General features: G+C 38.1%; 2 protein-coding genes across 2 annotated transcripts in view; one reads left to right on the top strand and one right to left on the bottom strand.

Annotated features, from left to right (window-relative positions):
* Window positions 1-1742: 1742 nt before the first annotated feature.
* On the bottom strand, window positions 1743-8200 carry CCDC59 (coiled-coil domain containing 59). The gene is made up of 4 exons (XM_005898855.2): window positions 7628-8200; window positions 5057-5369; window positions 3873-3972; window positions 1743-2250 (listed from the first exon to the last, which is right to left on the bottom strand). The coding sequence occupies exons 1-4, from the start codon at window positions 7776-7778 to the stop codon at window positions 2089-2091; spliced, it is 726 nt and encodes a 241-aa protein (XP_005898917.1). The 5' UTR covers window positions 7779-8200; the 3' UTR covers window positions 1743-2088.
* The window catches only part of METTL25 (methyltransferase like 25), a 112435-nt gene continuing 99732 nt past the window's right edge, over window positions 7965-20667 (top strand). Inside the window, 2 exon segments of the mRNA XM_070370957.1 lie at window positions 7965-8125; window positions 8128-8226. Of these exon segments, the coding sequence (XP_070227058.1) occupies window positions 7969-8125; window positions 8128-8226 (256 nt within the window). The 5' untranslated portion in view covers window positions 7965-7968.

Here is a 20667-nt window from a genome sequence, read left to right as displayed (position 1 = left end):
ACCACCAGGTTGCTTGTTAGAGCATCTATTATGGAGCCCCTCAAGGCTACTCGTCTTGGGATAGGGCTCTTGAATGTGCATCTTAAGAAGCTCTGCGGGTACATCTCCGGTGTAGTCAAGTCTGCATCTTTTGTCTTGAACCCAATGGCCACTGATTGCTTCTCATTCTATGATGTTATTTGGCACTTACTGCCATCTATGTTCCTCAGAGGAACTTGCATATATAGCAGGTAGTGAACAAAAAGTTAAAATGAACTTCACTAATTTTTACTCATTTTGCAAAAAGACCAGATCTGTAATGTTTCGTCCTGACATCTAGAAGTAAAACACATGTAAAATCAGTATTAAGCAGTTAACTATTTTACACTGCTTCACAGTCTACTGTTTTTACCAATGTAGCCAAATTTAGGCTGAGTTGTTCATTTTAAATGCAATATATACATGAAAAAGTCACTCAGTCGTGTCTGTCTCTTTGCAACCCCATGGACTGTAACTTGCCAGGCTCCTCTGTCCATGGAACTCTCCTGGCAAGAATACTGGAGTGGATAGCCCATTCCCTTCTCCAGGGGATCTTCCCGACCCAGGGATCAAAACCTGGTCTCCTGCACTGCAGTCTCCTCAAACCCAGGTCTCCTGTAATTTACCATCTGAGCCACCAGGAAAGCCCATATAATATAATGTACTGCAAATTATTAAGCAATGTTCTTCTCTGTAATAAAGAATTCTTCTTTAGTAAGTCATGTTTCTTCAGCATCTTCTATTGCACCTTTAAATGTAGAATCATCAGTAGAGCTACCAAAACCTTAAAGCAACATTGCAGTGCACCTGTTACCACTTATAAAGGATAGCATTTACAACGCAATGTTTTACTATTGCAGTTCTTTTGTTTATAATGTTGATAACCAAGCCTATCTGATTTTGCAGTGATTTCAAGGAAACAGGAGCAGCAGCACTGCAGTACTTTCCCTTGGTTCACAAAGGTACCAACAGACACAACACTGGTAGGTCCCGTAACAATGTTCTTACATGATACGGTCCCATAGGATCTGGAAAACTTAAGACCTGCTCTGACACTGCGAGGTTGCCATCACCCTTCAAAAAATACTACACTATGCAGTGAGTTGGCAAAAAGGTTTGTTCTGGTTTTTCTGTAAGTTATACAAAAGCCCAAAGAAACTTTTTGGGGCAATCCATTACTTCCACTTAAGGGAATGATTATAAATTATCAAACTGTGCTTTATGAAGACCACACTATAACAGTATATAGGATATAATGTGGTGTATAGGATATACATCGGAGAAGGCAATGGCACCCCACTCCAGTACTCTTGCCTGGAAAATCCCATGGACAGAGGAGCCTGCTAGGCTGCAGTCCATGGGGTTGCTAAGAGTCGGGCACGACAGAGTGACTTCACTTTCACTTTTCACTTTCATGCATTGGAGAAGGAAATGGCAACCCACTCCAGTGTTCTTGCCTGGAGAGTCCCAGGGACGGGAGCCTGGTGGGCTGCCGTCTGTGGGGTCGCACAGAGTCGGACGCGACTGAAGCGACTTAGCAGCAGCACAGGATATACATATACATAAAGTGTATAGGATCCTCCCCCTATAAAATGTACTGAAGATAAATTTAAAAAGTTCAAGGGGAGTCTCTGCCTCCTTCAGGATTCCATAATTATAGAATTTTAAAACCATAACAGTTCACTGCTAAACTTAAACACTTATTGAAATGATCTGTTGAAAGCTTTGCTCCCTTACTTTCAAAACACTTTATTTCATTTGAATTTCATACGGTACAAAATTATCACATGCTTGAACTTGTCGCGCAAATAGCAGGTTCTTTCAGTTCTTAAGGGCAACCTTCCTTCAGTGGTAAATAAATAAAAATCAAATCATATATAATGTAGAGCATACATAGAAAATTTTCTTTTAGAAAAACAAAAATATTTGGATATCTTATTTAATATAGCTTAGCCATTCAGTTTATGTTGACAAATTTAGTTATATGTTAGGAGGGACACTCCATATACAAAAGAACTCAATAGCAAGCATATATTTTAATGGTTGATTAGTCAGGCAACAACGTCTGACTTAATTATTTTCTTGTATTTTTTTTAGAAGATACTCCATTTGTAAATTCAAGTTTGGTTGGCCCTTTTTAGTCTTTTTGCTCAGTATTTTGAACACTTCCATTTTCTTCTTTTTGTAGAGCCTTTGAGCTTCTTCTCTCTCTTGTTTTCTCCTCTCAAATTCCTGAAATTATTAACATATATAATTTTCATTAGTGACAAACAGTAGATATTGGTCACAATTCTGTTGAAATAGCTATCACCATGCAAACACTTCAAGGTCTGTCCTATATTTTTCAAAATGTGAAATGCTACTAGTAAGCGCAGTAGTGTACTCTCTTTGCCTTTAAACTATCATATGTGCTATAGCATAGCATAATGCAAAATCATTTAACAATTTTAATTTTGCATATGAATAAAATCAAAGCACAAAGACAGAAGGCATATTTAATAATTTCATCATTTAATTAGATCCACTGAAGAGTCAGAAGTGACTTTACAGGTTATCTAGTCCCTCTAACACTGAAATCATTTCTAGAATATCTGGTATTCTTTTAAATTTGTCATCTGACAGATTTAATTCAAGTATTTAAATTCAAGAAGTACTTACTGACTGTACACTGTATACACGTAAAATATTGTGCTAGATATTATGATTTTGATTATTTAAGAATTATCAGGTTCATCTGATTTGCTAAGATCAAGACTTAAATTCATTTGCGCTTATAGAAAAATCATTCAAAGTTATATAGATCTGAAAAGTACTACTTAAAATACTATTCTCATATATAAAAGTGAAGTTTCTGAAATAATACAATAAGTGCACTGTTTTTGAACTTCTCCTGTAACACATATAGCTTCCACATGACACACCCTTACATTTGTATGACATAATTAACAAAGTGCTTTCACATACATTACATAATTATATATATCAATATACTATATTTTAATATATAACAGAATTTTTTTAAATGTTGTATGTTTTACAGTATAATGGCTCTTATTTCATCTAATATACTATTTACAAAGGTGGCAGTATCAGAAGGTTGGTTTAAAAAGGAAAGTATACTGTAACATTCTATGAAACAGAGGTTTAGTTTTTCCATGGAGAAATATTCCTATTTCACTCTAGTCTGCCATCAGTTTAAAAATAATCAAATAAATTTTACATGTTAAACTTCCAGATTTCTTAATTATACAATCTGTAAAACTAACACATACAAGAAATTATATATCAGCACCAACTTTGGGGTCTTTTTGACTGATGTGCTAAACCTTTTTAATGTGATAGATTAATAGAGCTTTAATCTAAGAAATATGAATGAAACACAGATAATTTTGCTGAAGCTGCACATGATTTTGTTCTACTCATTTAAAAAAGCTATTATAACTGTGGGTTTATGAATGATAACAAAGAACAGTAACTTACTGCTAAGTTAATCTAGTAGGGTTTTTAATGAGCAAGAAAACTCTTTAAAATATTATTTTATTCTAATACCTCCCTCTGACTTCTACTTGCTTTGATGTAAATTTATAAAAATCTATATTTTTTAGTAGTTTTCAAATTTTATTATGTATAATCTTTTGAGGCAATTGTTAAAAAATGACTATTACTATCACCTTCAAGGGTAATATAAACAATGGAGGAAGTGGAATGTTGAAATTCTCCAGCTCCTCTCAGATTATTCATTTACCCAGTAAATACTTACAGATGGGCATACTATGGGCCCCATATAAAGAAAAGCTTACATATACACTTAGGATAAAGAAAAATGAATCTAAATATTTTAAAATAGATCTTACTTGTTTCTTAGCAGCACGCTTCGCTTGTATCTGCTCATATTCTTCCTGTGCTTTTTGATTTGACGTTTTCTTTTTATTTTTCTTTGGAATATTAATGGAGCTTTGCAAGATAAATGACAACAAATCATAAGCATTAAAAATAATATAACCAAAATTATGTCAAAATTACATCAAATATAGTACTTATATAGTCAAATCTCACTAATGCAACTTGAGGCAGGGGGAGAGATGTTGAAAGAAAGACGTTAAATCTTGCTAGTAAGACACCCAAATAACACGTTAAATTTTTTGTTATATTTTTCAAGATATAGAAGGTGATAAATATAGAGTCTTGGAGAAATAGTTTAACCAGGGAAAATACAGAAAGTTCTGAAAGGTCCTAAAATGTTTAAAGAAGTAAACCAGCATACGTATGGTAGAAATGACAGGCTGCAAAGGCATTAAACTGAAGGATGTTATGAAGGACTTTATGGGTGTACACGAACTTTAATCCCAAAGTTCTCTGACCACCTTGTCTCTATTCCATTTCATTTGTTTTTAATTGCAATCAAGTATATGTTCTCGGGGCTGGGGGGATCCATATTAATAATAGTAGTAGTAGCAGCAGTAGCAGGTAACAGTCATATACCACTTTCCCATGTATCACATGCCTTTTAAAGGACCATATATAAATGAAGTCATTTAATCACCACAACATCATGAGATAGGTCAGGGATACCATAGTCTATGAATAATCCATCCTGGGGTGTGCAACATGGTAGCTGTAAATCACATACTTACTATTATTAATACCATTTTAAAGAAGAGGACATTGGGCACCAACATATTAAAGCCACTCCAGAGTCTATGATGCACTACACTATAATACCTCTCAAAAGTTAGATTTTTAAAAACATAAATAGCAAGCATTAAGCATGGTCCAAATAAATGTACGTGAGAGGCTTAAATCTACAACCCAGATCTCTTAATTCCATTCTATTACTTTGTTTATTAAACTTACCTAACATAACTCAGTCATTTAAGCTACCACGAAAGTCTCCATGAAAATATTTTCACATAATCACTTGCGATTTCTGAAATGCCCTAAGGCAAACTCCCATTACTATAGAAACTGTTCTATAATCTCTTTCATAAAATGCTACTTACATCCACAATAAAGAATTTCAAAAGACTGTAATACATACTTTATTCTTATGCTACACGGTTCTGCTGGCTGAGGCTGCTCAATGCTACAGCGTTCTTCAGACAAAGCCTGGTCACTGCTACCTTGGTCTTCTGGCAAAGGCTGATCAACTTGTTCTTCTGACAGAGGCTGGTCAGCTTTTCTAAGCTGCTTCTTGAGTCTTTCCTCTTCAGCTAAATAAAGATGTTTCAGATGATCAGGATACCAATCTGTGAAGGGGGATTCACTTGGGGTTTGAGACTTCTTTTCCCTCCGGAGTAATTTCTTATAAGTTTGCTGAATCTTGAGTTTTCTTCGAAATGCAAAGCCTTGTCCTGTTGAAGAATACATCAGTCTTGAATTACTTTCTCAGAAAACATTGCATGAAAAATGTAGTTGTTAATTTAAAACAGAAAACTTTTTACACCATCATGTTCAGATGCTAGATTTCACTATGTTTTGTTTTAAAATGTTATTTCAAGAAAAGAAGTTGAAACTACTGGAATAAATAGTACCTTGGTCCTTTGCAAAAAGACTAAGCTAACAGAAGTTGGGAAGAACTCAACTGAGAAGGAAAGAAGGAAAGTCTCAAAGAAGGAAAAACAACTAGAGTGTTGCACAATTCCAATTTATTGTACTCATAAATTAAACAGATTCATTAATTCACCTAAACACTTAATCTAGGTCTTCAATAAATACCTAAGGGGGGAAAAAAGCCCTTACTTCTATTCAACAGTATCTGAACCGAGAACTTCCAGGTGTTCAAGTTGGATTCAGAAAAGGCAGAGGAACCAGAAATCAAATTGCCAACATCAACTGGATCAGAGAAGAAGCAAGATAATTCCAGAAAAGCATCTACTTCTGCTTCATGGACAACGCTAAAGCCTTTGACTGTGTGGATCACAACTGGAAAATTCTTCAAAAGATGGGAATACCAGACCACCTTACCTGCCTCCTGAGAAACCTGTATGCAGGTCAAGAAGCACCAGTTAGAACTAGACATGGAACAATGGACTGTTTCCAAATTGGGAAAGAAGTACGTCAAGGATGTACATCGTCACCCTGCTTATTTAACTTATATGCAGAGTACATCACATGAAATGCTGTGCCAGAGGAAGCACAAGCTGGAATCAAAACTGCAGGGAGAAATATCGATAATCTCAGATTCGCATTTGACATCGCCCTTAGGGCAAAAAGCAAAGAGGAACTAAAGAGCCTCTTGATGAAGCAAAAAGAGGAGAGTGAAAAAGCTGGCTTAAGATTCAACATTCAAAAAACTAAGATCATGGCATCCAGTCCCATCACTTCATGGCAAATAGATGGGGAAACAATGGAAAACAGTGACAGACTTTATTTTCTTGGGCTCCAAAATCACTGCAGATAGTGACTGCAGCCATACAATTAAACAGGAATTAAAAGATGCTTATTCCTTGGAAGAAAATTATGACAAACCTAGACAGCATATTAAAAAGCAGAGACATTACTTTGCGGACACAGGTCCGTCTAGTGAAAGCTATCGTTTTTCCAGTAGTCATGTAGGGATGTTGAGAGTTGGACCATAAAGAAGGCTGCGGTTGAAGAACTGATGATTTTGAACATGTGTGGTGTTGAAGAAGACTCTTCAGCATCCTCTGGATTGCAAGGATGTGAAACCAGTCAATCCTAAAAGAACAGAACTCTGAACATTCATGTGAAGGACTGACGCTGAAGCTGAAGCTCTCATAGAAAAGACCCTGATGCTGGGAAAGATTAAAAAGGGGACGACAGATGACAAGATGGCAGGATGGCATCACCAAGTTTGAGCAAGCTCGGGGAGACGGTGAAGGACAGGGAAGCCTGGCATGCTTCCCATGCGACCGTGAGGTCGCAAAAAGTCAGACACGACTGAGTGACTGAACAACCGACTCCAGTATTCTGGCCTGGAGAATTCCACGGACAGAGGAGCCTGGCAGGCTACAGTCCATGGGGTCGCAGAGTCAGACATGACTGAGCGACTTTCATTTCACTTCACATCTATTATTTTACCTTAGAGAAACTACTTCTATGACCGATTTTTTACAAGTAATTCAACATTAACCAGGTTAGATGGTGGTGTCTGACTTTCTCAACAGCAATGATCAGAAAACTGTACTTATTTAAGATTTAGTAGTCCATATGGGATTTAAGGGTACTTAATGACGGCAAGATAAAACGAAAAATACTAAAGCAAGTAAATATAGTAAGGCAAAAATAGACGGTTCTGTGATATTTTTAATTAGTAAGGGTGAGAATGGGTAAATTTCTAGCTTGCCTTCTAGTCTTTACTGTAATACATGCAGGTTTCATGGGGAAAACGTAAAGGAAAGAGTTCTGATATTTAAAAAATGAGCGTAAGTCGAGGAAAATGTTTAAAGATTTAGAGTGAGCAACACTTCCTCGCCTTCTCATCCAGGGCTCTGAAAACCCCACAGCTTCAGCGAATTTAAGAACAGATTTCCTGGCTCCAAGTAGGGCTGGGTCTGGTTCCTAAATCCTTCCCAGCTTGGGAGGATGGCGTATCCGAAGATTTCCTAGGACCGAGGACTTGTAAAAGGCTGCCTTCTTACATACGTACCTTCGCGAACGCTCCCCGCGAAGGCTTGCAGATGATTAGGTCGCCACGTTTTCCGTTTCACATTCTTATTTCTGAATTCAACCGGTGAAACTCTTCCACGCGTACTCAACCCCCCTGTCCGCCCCCTTGCTGCCGGCCAAACGGGCGCCATGGCACACCAACCAAGGCGCAGGAAAAACACAACGGACTCAGTCAAAATACGTCATCAGGCAGAAGCAATCCATCGCCCACCCAAAAAAATCCACATCTGAGTTCTATTTATCCGGCCTTTCCTGCTTCCCAACGAGCCCTTGCCTCGAGGCCACGTTTGCGCCACCTACAGTCCGGGAGGGTGGGGCGTCATGGCGGCTTCCGGCCAGCTCCCGGTGACCCAGGACCTGTCCACGTTACATGCCAAGTTGCAGAAGCTGCTGCGGTTCCTGAGGGAAGCCCTGCCCATTTCGAATGCACATACGGTGGACTTCTACACGGAGTCTGTGTGGGAGAAACTGGTTGACTTGCCCCGGAGACGGTGCTGTCGGCGCTCAGGACGTCCGCGGCGGCGTCAGAGGCGTGCCCCCTAGAGGAAGCCGGGAGAATGTCAGGTGAATGGCGGGTGGGCGGGGCGGGCAAGAAGGCGGGAAGAGACCCCGGGCCGTGGGTAGTGTCCCCGGTCGCGGAAGTCGAGCTGAGGGCTGTGCCGGCGGGGAGCGGGCCAGGCAGATCGCTGCGTGGGAGGGAGCGGAGCCGCTTTTCCGCCTCCTGATGGCGTGGCTCTGTGACCGCCTCTCGGACCTCGGGTGCTTTTGTATTAACACAGTTTAAAAAGAACAAGAAAGAGTGCTAGGACCTTTCTTTAGTAATTCAACTAAAGAAATTTTTTTGATTGGAGGGAAACGCGGAACAGTGCTTACAGATCCGTGTGAAAACACAGCAGGAGATGTCATCACCTAACGTGATTGAGTCTTTTGGATTCTTGATTAAGATCATTTCAAGTGGTGATTATGCTGCCGCTGCTGCTAAGTCGCTTCAGTCGTGTCCAACTCTGTGCGACCCCATAGATGGCAGCCCACCAGGCTCCCCCATCCCTGGGATTCTCCAGGCAAGAACACTGGAGTGGGTTGCCACTTGCTTCTCCAGTGCACGAAAGTGAAAAGTGAAAGTGAAGTCGCTCAGTCGTGACTCTTAGCGACCCCATGGACTGCAGCCTACCAGGCCCCTCCGTCCGTGGGACTGTCCAGGCAAGAGTACTGGAGTGGGTTGCCATTGCCTTCTCTGGGTGATTATGACCCAAGAAGAAAATGTGAAGTTGCCCAGTGGTGTCCGACTCTTTGAGACCCCCATGGACTGCTGCACGGCAGGCCTCCCTGTCCCTCAGTGTCTCCTTAAGTTTGCCCAAGTTCACGTTCATTGCGTTGGTGATGCCATCAAACCATCTCGCCCTCTGCCCTGGCTTACTGCCCTCAGTCTTTCCCACCATCAGGATGTTTTCCAATAAGTCAGCTGTTTGCATAAGATGGCCAAAATCTTGGGGCTTCAGCTTCAGCATCAGTCCTTCCACTGAGTATTCAGGGTTGATTTTCTTTAAGATTGACTGGTTTGATCTCCTTGCTCTCCAAGGGACTCTGAAGAGTCTTTATCTACCACCACAGTTGGAAGGCATCAATTCTTTGGCGCTCTGCCTTCTTTAGGGTCCGGCTCTCACAACTGTGTATGATCACTGGGAAGAACGTACCCTTGACTGTTCAGGGACCTTTGTGGGCAAAGTGATGTCTCTGTTTTTTAATGTATTGTCTAGGTTTGTCATATATTTTCTTCCAAGGAGCACAGGTCTTTTAATTTCATGGCTGCTGTCACCATCCGCTGTGATTTTGGAGCCCAAGAAAATAAAGTCTGTCACTGTTTCCGTCTTCACCCATCTGTTTGATGGGACTGGATGCCATGAGCTTCAAGTTTTGAATGTTGAATTTTAAGCCTATTCGACAATAATACAATCTAGACCAGGATATTCACTTTTGAAGTGTATCTTACCCTGTTAAATTTTTTTTATGTAAGATATTCAATTCTACAAATGGGCAGCTGCCTCTAGTATTAAAAATGATTTTTATAATGTACATTTGTAAAGGAATATTAATTTTTGTTTAAGTAAAGATTATGAAAAGAAGGACATTTTCCCCGTTATATGAAATTTATTGTTTGTGTCAAAGAAGTGCATTTTTTGCTCTTTGACCAGATTTATATCTTAGTAAAGAATTGTTAGCCACTCTGTACAGTGTAATTTAGCTGTTAAAATTTTAGACTGTTTAGTCAGACAGGGTACAAATTCCAGTTCTACCAGCTCTGTTATTTTAGGGAAGTTTGTTCATTCATTTATTCAGGGAACATATACTTAGTGCCTGCTGTGTGCCAGTACTTTTCCAGGAGCTAGTTTCTGTGTGGAGGAGGTGTGGGTGGAAGCAGGAAGATAAGCCCGAAGGCTATTAAAATAGTCCAGGGTGGACTTCAGGTAATGGCCAGTTGAAGAGATCAGGCAGTTCCTCCAGCAGATAGCAATGACAAACACTGACTAGATTATTAAAGACAACAATTGGAAGTCTCTAGAAGATAACCAAACAGGGACAGAAATATGAGAAGAGTTTCTGTTGAGATATTGCTACTGATTGCGAAAAACTGTGAGTTCATGACTTTCTTGCGGGGCATCAATGGAAAACAACATCCTTCCCGGCTCAAGATGGTCATGACAGAGTTCAGATCAGAGCAGATGGGAATTGAAGAAACACCTTCTGGAAGGAAGGCCATAGAAGGACTGAAATCTAAGATATGAATGTAAAGCTGGATCACTGGACTGCACACACCCACCCACACACTGTTGACCCGGAGAGTCCCACAGAAACACTGACAAACCAGGGGAATGGTGACCCCTGGAAAGACAGAGCTCCCGGGGAGGTATGCAGGCTTGCTGCAACTTTGATGGGGTGTGTTCCCCAAAGTGTACACAGTTTGGGTAGCAAAGATCAAAAGCCTATGTGAATTCCTGTATCAAAGGGCAGAATTCAGGGCTGGTGGGATGACTGGAAACTTGGGCTGGGTCGCCTTGGGAACAAACTTAACCACAGAGAGATTGAACCTCCCTCCCCCACTCCCCGCCACCCCCAATCTGACTGTCACGTGTACCCAAGTCTTTATCTGCCTGCTGAACTACACAGGCTCAGGGATATGCTGGAGAGAGGGTGCTGTAAATCAGCAGCTGAGCAGAGACGCTGGCTGCTGCATGGGGAAGGAGAGTCAGATTTCAGTGTGGGTCCAAGCAAGTTTGCTTCTTTTCGTAGAACAACAACCAAATCCTTAGAGAAATAAAGCAGCTCCCCTGCAGTAAGTTATCCACAATGCTGCTTTTCAACCAAAAACTGCTCAAGGTGCAGGGAAATAGGAAAGTGTGACTCCTGCTCAAAACACTGATTACAAGTGAGCCTTGATGCTCATTGTAAGTAGCTGTGTTCAAAGAATTAAAAGTGTGACCCAAGGAGGGGAAAATAATAGGAGCTGATCCTAATTGGGCTTAGATGTTGGATTTAAGTGGCTGTTATAAAATATGTTCAAAGAAGCAGAACAGAGTAGCCTAATAATTAAAGGGAAACACGATAATTGTATGACCTCCCTTATAATTCTTTTAATTGGAAGAGTACACACTCATTGACCCATAATTATATTAGTATTACACAATGTTACACGTTATCTGTTGCTGATAACACGCTCTCACACAGCGTGTGGGTCAGCAATTCAGGAGCAGGTGGACTGGCGGATCAAGCTTAGGGTCTCATGGTTTCACAGTCAAGATGTTACAGTTGCTGAAGGCTTGATGGAAATTGGAGAACTTGCCTCCACAGCGTCTCACTTACATAGGTGACGAGTTGGTGCTGCCTGTTGGAACAAGGCCTCTGTGTCCCACCATGCGAGCATCTCCCAGGGGCTGCCTCCATGGAAGCTGCCATGTTTGCAGATGTTTTTGTTTCTGTCTGTGCTCATGATTGTGGACTTGGCCTGGTCATAGACTTTGTCTGGTATTGGTGTACTGTATGTGTTTTCATATTTAATAGGGAAGAGTGTGATCTGTGTGCCAGTGCCAGCCCAGCTATGAGTTGCTCTCGATCACAGTTGATTGCTATTGTAATTTTTTTTCCTTTTTCAAAAGTATAATATTACCTATCTTACAAAGGTGTAGTAAAGATGAAAGATAATGTGGTCTGGCTCCTGATACAGAACTGGGAATATAGCATGGATTCAACAAATTGTGGCTAATAAATGATGAGGGTTGTGGTAATGATTGTGATGGTGATGATACAATTAGGTCTTTCTTTCCTTGGAAAAAATATAGATTGTCAAGAACCTCTGGAAATGTATATGCTTCTATAGCAGCCTGTATATTTCATATATTAACACGTCATGCGGTTTTCATTGTCCACTGACTTCTCTGTCTGCAGTTAGATTAAAAAACAAAAGTCCAGCGTTTGCCTTTTTTGTTTTTGTGTTCTTAGCATATCGAACAGTTTCTGGCATATAGATGAGTATATTATTCTTAAAGAATGAAGTGAAGCGTAGATCTATAAAGAATGTTATTGAAGGCACTTCTGGAAATACGGTACTGAACTAGATAGCTGTTATTTCTGATATTATATTTATCATCATTGTTTTTATATGGCTTATTCTAACTAATAGGCTTTATAACTTAATTTGAGAAAATAGAAAACAGTAACTATTCTTTCCAGCTGTGAAAATGCAGTACTGAAGATTATGGAAAGATACCCTGGGAATCTGGAGATAAAATCAAGGCAGGCATCATTTTGGGCTAAAATTTTTTAAAGTTTATTATATATATAGGTGAGATTAACCATCTGCAAAAAAAAAAAAAAAATCAGTAGTGATACCTTATAAGTACTTTACTAATAAACAAGTGTTCTATATTTCATCTCAGGGATTAAGATTTTGTTTTACCAGCTTCAAGGGAACCAAACTGTTTTTTGGAAGTGATGATTATATATGTAAATCTGTAACATTCTCAAGTGAATTATCTTTTGGTCTTCAGGAGTTAATTGGTCTTCCTAAGTATAGAGAAATTTTTCAAAAGCAAAACAGAAGAGGTATTCTGATTTAGGATAGCCAAAATAGTTTATGAAGCAGAAATAGATCAAGACTACACAGGCAACTCAACCAGCTGCCCAGCTTGCTTAAGATTTTCTTTTAGAATATCTGGCTTTATCTGCCTTAGTTGCAATTCTAAAATTAGGAAAGAGTGTCCTCTCAAATGAATGATATGGGCTGTTGTTGTAAATGTATTTCTCAGTGTAAATTAATAAATTATAAAATCAGTTTCTTGTAAGTTTGCTTAGAATCAGTTGTGGAAAACCTATTCAGCTTTAAAGAAATACAGTTCCTGTGCCTGTAAAGCCAGCCTCTGTGACTTTGCCAAAGCCCAGGGCTGCTCGGAGACTCTGCCTGAGCCTCCAGGGCCTCTCTTGACTCTCTCCTTTCAGCCATATGCGGCATCTCCTGTTTCCTGTTGTCATCACTCACATGATCCTTACCAGGCATGGGTGCTGAATAAATGTTTAGAATTGGTTCCTTTTGGTAAGCATCTGCATAATTAATTTACTATCATTTTAATTGAACAACACAGGACGTTTTTGCCTATGATAGATTATTTCATTGAAGTTTCCCTTAAATTATTTTTATTGCATCTCAATAGATTAAATTGCTTTTTGGCCATTCTAAGTATTTTTTGTTGTTGGTGGTGATGGTGGTGATTATAGTGAATTAAAATTACACACATTTAATTTGAAACACATGAAACAAAAGCATGTTGGAAATAGAAAGTGAGAACAGCAGCGAAATAATTAGTGTCATCTGTTTCACTCTGTTGTGTTTAACTTTTATCTTTTCACTTCATATGCATTTTCCTGAGCTCTGTTTTCCCTTTTCATATTTCTTGGATCTTTTTAGGAGACTCAAGTGTGGACATAATTTCACAGGACAAAACGATAGTGGCAAGTGTCAGCCCAGTTTCTTGAGTTGCTACTATAATTATGTGTTAAGAGTGAACAAAAATGCAAACACATTTGTGGGAATGTGTTTGGATATTGGTCATCATTTTTAACTTAATCGATGTATAGAAAGTGCTTCTGATTGTTCCTTTAAGATGGGGCCATTTAGAACTTGAATTTATTTTCTAGTTTTTAATGGTTACCCGCCTCCCCCCACTCCCGCAGCTTCTGATTTCCCTCATATCATTCAGTTATTAAGAAGCTGAGTAAAACAAAGTTTATGGAGATTCCTCTTTTCTATGGCAGTTTTTTCTGTCAGCCTATTCAAATTGTATTTAGCCAATCTGAATAAATTTAAGTGTCTTCCATTTATCTAGATACTCCTGTTATTTGTTTGAATTATCAAATCATTAACCTTTCACTGGAAATTTGCTGTTATGGTAACCTGTCTTCATGGTTTTATCATGATTTAAATTAAGTTGAATTAAAACAAACAAAAAAAACTTGCCTAGAAGGCTTCATGTCTAATTGGGGTCTACATGTATTTTTTTTTGTTTTTTTACCTCTTCACTTCAATGATTAAAGAGGTCCTCTATAAATGACATTAGCAATCTTCTTATTACATTGGCTCATAATCTGCCAGCTCTTCGTCCTCCATTTCTCTTGCATCTGCTGCTTCCCATAACAAATAGTTCAGCTCCCTCCTTTTTCAATCTTGTGAAAAAATTTTAGCAATAACTTCCAAATTGTTCTCACTTTCAGACTATTTCAATTGCTTCTCCATTCAAACTGCTTTCCAGTTATCTTCCAGAATCATAGTTCTTGTCTTGTTGTTCCTTTACTCAAAAGTCATCTAGTGGGTTTTCATTTCCTGCAAAACAAAGCTCTTCACTTTCGATGTTATTTACTATCTTTTCTCCAGCTGTAACCTCAGCTGATAGTGTAAGCAAATAGGAGACAGCATGTACAGAATATGGTTTTGTGATTGTCACATACAGCCTTGAATCCTGTCTCTGTTACTCTAGTGCTGTGTAATCCTGTGTGGGCTTCCCTGGTGGCTCAGACGGTAAAGAGTCTGCCAGCAGTGTGGGAGACTGGGGTTCAATCCCTGGGTTGGGAAGATCCCCTGGAGAAGGAAATGGCAACCCACTCCAGTATCTTTGCCTTTTCTGAAAAATTCCATGGACAGAGTAGAATCTTGTGTGAATTAGTAAAGCTTTTGAGCCTCAGTTTCTTCATTTAAAAAATGGAAATCATAATTACTGTCTGAAAGGGTTGTGTAGAAGTCAAAGAGATAACCTGTTAAAACCTGGCACATAACTGAGTGGGCATTTAATAAACATTAGCCATCATTTCCATATTCTGCTTTCCTCACGTAGAGGTGAATAGACTGAGAGTCAGAAGACTGGGTTCTAGTTCATATCTGACTCTGATTAGCTGTGTGTCTTGCACAGGGCAATTTGATCTCTGGTTCCTCTGGCTTTTCTAAAACCAGCTTGAACATCTGGAAGTTCATGGTTCACGTCTTGCTGAAGCCTTTCTTGGAGAATTTTGAGCATTACTTTACTAGCGTGTGAGATGAGTGCAATTGTGTGGTAGTTTGAGCATTCTTTGGCATTGCCTTTCTTTGGGATTGGAATGAAAACTGACCTTTTCCAGTCCTGTGGCCACTGCTGAGTATTCCAAATTTGCTGGCATATTGAGTGCAGCACTTTCACAGCATCATCTTTCAGGATTTGAAATAGCTCAACTGGAATTCCATCACCTCCACTAGCTTTGTTCATAGTGATGCTTCCTACCTAATGTGTTCATTGGAAGGACTGATGCTGAAGCTGAAACTCCAATACTTTGGCTACCTGATGCGAAGAGCTGACTCATTTGAAAAGACCCTGATGCTGTGAAAGATTGAAGGCAGGAGGAGAAGAGGATGAGAGAGGATGAGATGGTTGGATGGCATCACGGACTCAATGGACGTGAGTTTGGGTAAACTCCAGGAGTTGGTGATGGACAGGGAGGCCTGGAGTGCTGTGGTCCACGGGGTCACAAAGAGTTGGGCATGACTGAGTGACTGAACTGAACTTGCACAGGGCATTTAGTTGTACAATGAGGAAGCATCAACTTCCTCATCTAAGAAGATGTCTAGGGTGTGCGTCAATAACGGAGGCAGAAGAAGAGCCAGCCTATCTCATATGGCTTATAAACATCTCTTGAATGACACACACACACACACACACACACACACACACACACATATATATATTTTTTTTTTTAGCTCACTCACACAAGTCTAGAATTGCAGCTTCTCTTAAAAGAAAAAAAGATGTGGCTCCCCAAAGTTCTAAAGATTATGGCTCTTGGTTTGTGGACTTCAGGCACTTTCCATGTACCCCTGAAAATGTATTCAGGAGTTTGCTTCACATTCTGAAAGGAGACCAAGAACCAAAGATAGCTGTGGATCATCTGGGTAAAAGACATCTGGTGTTGCTTCTAGTGCACAAAATATAATGACAAAGTATTTACCTCCAGATTTTATTAGTTCCTCTTGTTAAATTCATGATCACAATGAAGGCCTGAGTCTTTTTTGGTGACTCTTTTTTAGTCACTCTTTAAAAAAAGGTGACTCTTTTTTATATATGGTTCAAAGAAATGGGGAAATCAAAGCTCATTTCAAGAGATTGATTGTGGGAATATCTTGAAGAATAATAATGAATGGTACCATTAGCAAAATTAGGAAAATCAGCTGAGGGAGCTGGTTGGGGAAATAACGCATTCAGTTCTAGATATATTGTGTTTGAGGTCACCCAAATAGAGATATTTAAGGATTCACATTCATTGACCCCAACCATTCACATACCACCTTAGATTTTTAGAATTAGCTCCCATGTTTTATTTGAGTAGTATAAATTATCACTGCTCTGGGCTATAAAGACCCAGAAGTGACTAAAGCGAATTTAATTCTATTGATATTTGAGAGGAAGGGGTGGGCAGTCCTGGAGCATCTCTTCTCTGACCTCTGCAGGATCAGTATTCTTCAGAACGTGCTGTGGTCATTGACTTAAGAATAGTTCTTAAGGACTCTCTCTAAACCTTATGACCTCTGGGTGCCTGACTATTTTTATAACCTAATTTATTTTTGCAAACATTACTTAGCATCTTCTTGTTTGTTGTTCAGTGGCTCAGTCACATCTGACTCTTTGCGACCCCATGGACTGCAGCTTGCCAGGCTTCCCTCTACTTCTAAGTATTAGTCTAAGCATCTTCTTAGACTTAACACTCTGCTAGGTGTTATGGGTGAATGCGAAAGTGTAGAAGGCATAATCTAGCTCCAAAAATTCACATTCCCATAAGGAAGGGAAAAGACATAGTACTTGTAATACAAAACAAATGGAAAGATGAATGAAATATTCCTTTCTTTTGCAGAATTTTATTCTACTTTCTTCCTATTTGATGTGGTCAGAGAATTATTATATTCTTTCTAGATTAAGTGATATGTGAAAATCTGCAGTCTGAGCACTGCCCAAGAAAACGCTTTTCAATCTTTAAGGTTTTTTTTAAAAATTAAATTTCCAACTATGTGAGACTGCTTTTATCCAAAAGTAGTTGATTTCATTTTCTAAATAGATTTTTCAACATTGTTTATATTTGAAATGTTAAGCATCCTGCTGTAAGTATTTGAATTTTTGTATTGTTTCACAGGTTAATTTTATAATTCTCCACAATAAAATTCTAATTCTTCCCTTCCCCTCCACGCCCCTCACATGTCAAGCTGTTTCTCTTTTGTTGTTTTATTCTTTTCTGTGTGTTTCTCAGGAATTTTTATGTTATTTTAATGACAATTGAAGTAATCTTCCATGACAACTATTTTTTTAATTTAAAAAATGACAGTATTTGTACAGTTTGTTCAGAATTTCACCATACATGGCTCTATCTTTATCAACAGGTATTTCTCAAAAATTATTATTCTTAAGTGACTACTCTGTTGATTATGAAGGTGTTATCTAAATACAGTGAATCTATCCTTTTGTCTACAAAGCTCCATTTATAAACTTTTCATACTCCTTAATACTTTATAATATTTTCTACCAAAGACAGATTTAATAATGTAAATCACCTTTACACCCCAATATTTTAAAAAAAGATATCTGGAAGTATAATTTTGTTATTATCTTAAAATATTTTTTTTTTTTTGATTGGGAGGGTTGTTTTTAACCTCACAAACTTTAACAGTGTAATTTATTTCTATTTCTGCTTTTTTTTTTCAATCTTCCTTTCATTCTTCTGTTCACCTAGTGTGTGAATTTTTAATTTATATTTTTAGTCAAAAAGAAAATATGTGCTTCATTCTTCTGGATTAGGTGGTCGTATGTGTCATTTAGGCTATCTCTGGAATTACACAAAAAGATATCTACCTTACCTTCATTAGAAATTGAAATTTAGATTGTGCAAATTAAAACTATTTAGTGTGATTAACATATATTTTGTCAAATGAAACAGACTGACCTGTATGTTTTGGTAGCTCATATTATTTATGTTTTTTTGTTAGATGGGTATTATCTAAAAGACTCAAGACTAGTAACTTAGACCATCAACAATAAGAGAAGATCTGTTTAATACTAGAAATACTGGAAAGAAAGGGATTATCTTTTCAGGGTTGGATTAATTTTAAAACTGTGAAATTTGTATTAAGAATTAATAGCTCTATCAGTGATAACAGAATAATTTTAGGTTGTTTTAAATATTTAAAATGATCTCGAGAAGCCAGGGGAAAAGTACTTAGTTGAATTGTCTGTTATAGTATTAACATTGGGCAAAGTAAAAGGTGAGGAAACAGTAAAAGATAGTGATTCTTAATCTCTTAGGTCACAGATCCCATAAAAGGCTAATTCACATGAATGCTATAGTACCTCTTCCTTAGGAAAAAGGCATGTACGCTCACAAATGGACGTAACACTTTACAGACGGCTTTAGGTGATTCGTAAGCTTCTGTAGCTCTTAGACCTCAGGATAGGGACCACTGGTTGAAAGCATTTTTAGTGTTATAAAACTTTGTGACTTCATCTTGATTTAGACCAGTACTTGTACTTACTCTTTTTTTCCTTGTCACTTTTTGTTCCTTATTATGATGTATATTTCCAGAATTTTCTTTCACTAATCTTTATGAAGTTCTGAAACTTCCCATGTGAGGGGAACTGTGTTTCAGATGTAACTGCAGAATATCTGACCAGTATCTTTAGGCAACACCAATGACAATTACTGAAACCGAATTCTTCCTCTTATTTGATGATTAAAATCAGAATGGTGAATGTAAATGTAAAGTTAGGTGGGCATTTTTTTGCTTATTCTCTATTCTGCAACCGCCTTGAATAATGGCCCCTAAAGAATAAAATTGATCTTTTTTTTTTTAATGAATTATACACATCAATATATATAATGAATTATAATGTAAATTATACATTTACAAGAATTAAGTAAAGAGCAAGATCTGCTGGAGTTATGGTAGGAACTAGATAGAGAAAGTGTATATTTAATGGAAATTCCTTTTGCACGTTCTTTTTGCTGGGCAAATGATTATAACTGTATTCAGTTAAGAAATAGTAGAATAGACACCCATTTATTTTGTGCTAATGTTGAAATGGAGGTAATGGAATTTTGAATAAGAATAGCAGATAAAATTAAACTCAAGTTAATGAAATACACAATAGAGAAAAGTACAATTTTAAGGGAGAGGTGTGACTTTTTACGCTCTAAAAATTTCTTAGTAGCAATTTAATTATATTTACAATTACTGTTTACTTGGGACAGAAAGTCCTTTATTTTTCCTGCCTCAATAATAAACAAACTGGAAAGTCTTTTTTTTTATTCTTGAAAGCCTGGAAGTCTAGGCTCAAGTCAATGTGTGTATAGAAAGGAAATATTGGTCTTCTCAGTAAGAGATCAATAGCAGTGTTAATTACTAAGATACTGCCATCCTTGAGGTATTGTGGGGCAGTGGAGCTTACACTGGTGTTCAGAAAACAACACCTGAAATAGGAAATGAGATGTCTGTGGTAGAAACAAGAGAAGAACCGAGAGATTGATTTAAGCACATACTGCAGTAAGGGTTCACTTTTAAAGCATTCTTTACAACGATCAAGCAGTTTTTAAAGTTTTAGAGTCTAGAATTTATTTGGTATTTTACTAACAAAATCATATTTGACTTTTTAAATTGAATTTATTTTTCAGAAAATATTTACAAACATTTAATTTATCTCTCAGTGCTTCTAATTTTAAATGGAGTTTGAAGTTGTAGAATTTCTCATCATCTGTCTCTTGATTTTGGTTATTTTCTGAAAAGAGAGACTTCTGATAAAGGAAATTAAAACATTATAGTAAAGCAGACTTCACCTCTATATTAGGTCTCTAAAGCATGGTGAGGATTATAACCTAGCTACCAAATTTCATATCAAAATCAGTAAAAAGTGTCATTGGTAATAATATTCTCTCTTGAGCTTTCAAGCTGATTCTAGGACATGGTGCCCACTGCTGACCATGGGCTGCCATGTACTGAGAAGTTCTTGCTTTCATCTTACTTATTCTACAAAACCCAGTGCCAGCTCTTAGACTTGTGCCTCAAATTGTAGCTTACCTGTCTCTACTCATGCTTTCATCCTAATGATTGAGGACTTGCATCCAATTTCTAGAATCCAAACGTCCTTTTTCCCAGCAGGCCTTGTATTTAGAAACTGTATTGGTCATTGTTACAAGTTCTTCTCTAGTAGCCTATATGGTACTCCGCCTAATGTTTGAGTATTTTCTACCCCCATATTTTTCTAACAAAGTCCCAAGTGTCATGTTAGGAGGCTCAGTTACTTAGTCTGGATGTAGTGGTTTAGGAGTTGTCTACTGTATTCTAGGCTGTTTTTGGATGAGTGTATATGTACACAAATACATATATACATGTAAGTATATGTCTGGTTTGGTGGTTTAGTCACTAAGTCGTGTCCGACTCTTGCAATCCCATGGACTGTAACCTGCCAGGCTCCT

The sequence above is a fragment of the Bos mutus genome, chromosome 5 (assembly GCF_027580195.1).
Source record: "Bos mutus isolate GX-2022 chromosome 5, NWIPB_WYAK_1.1, whole genome shotgun sequence".
Lineage (NCBI taxonomy): Eukaryota > Metazoa > Chordata > Mammalia > Artiodactyla > Bovidae > Bos > Bos mutus.
The sequence above is the reverse complement of the archived record's forward strand: the minus strand, read 5'-3'. Positions and strand labels throughout refer to the sequence as shown.

Coding starts and splice junctions, on each gene's coding strand:
- CCDC59 (XM_005898855.2), bottom strand. CDS start 7,778: ATGGCGCCCGTTTGGCCGGCAGCAAGGGGGCGGACAGGGGGGTTGAGT. Junction 5,370..7,627: donor CGCGGGGAGCGTTCGCGAAG/GTACGTATGTAA, acceptor ATTCTTCAACAG/GACAAGGCTTTGCATTTCGA. Junction 2,251..3,872: donor AGCGTGCTGCTAAGAAACAA/GTAAGATCTATT, acceptor TAATAATTTCAG/GAATTTGAGAGGAGAAAACA.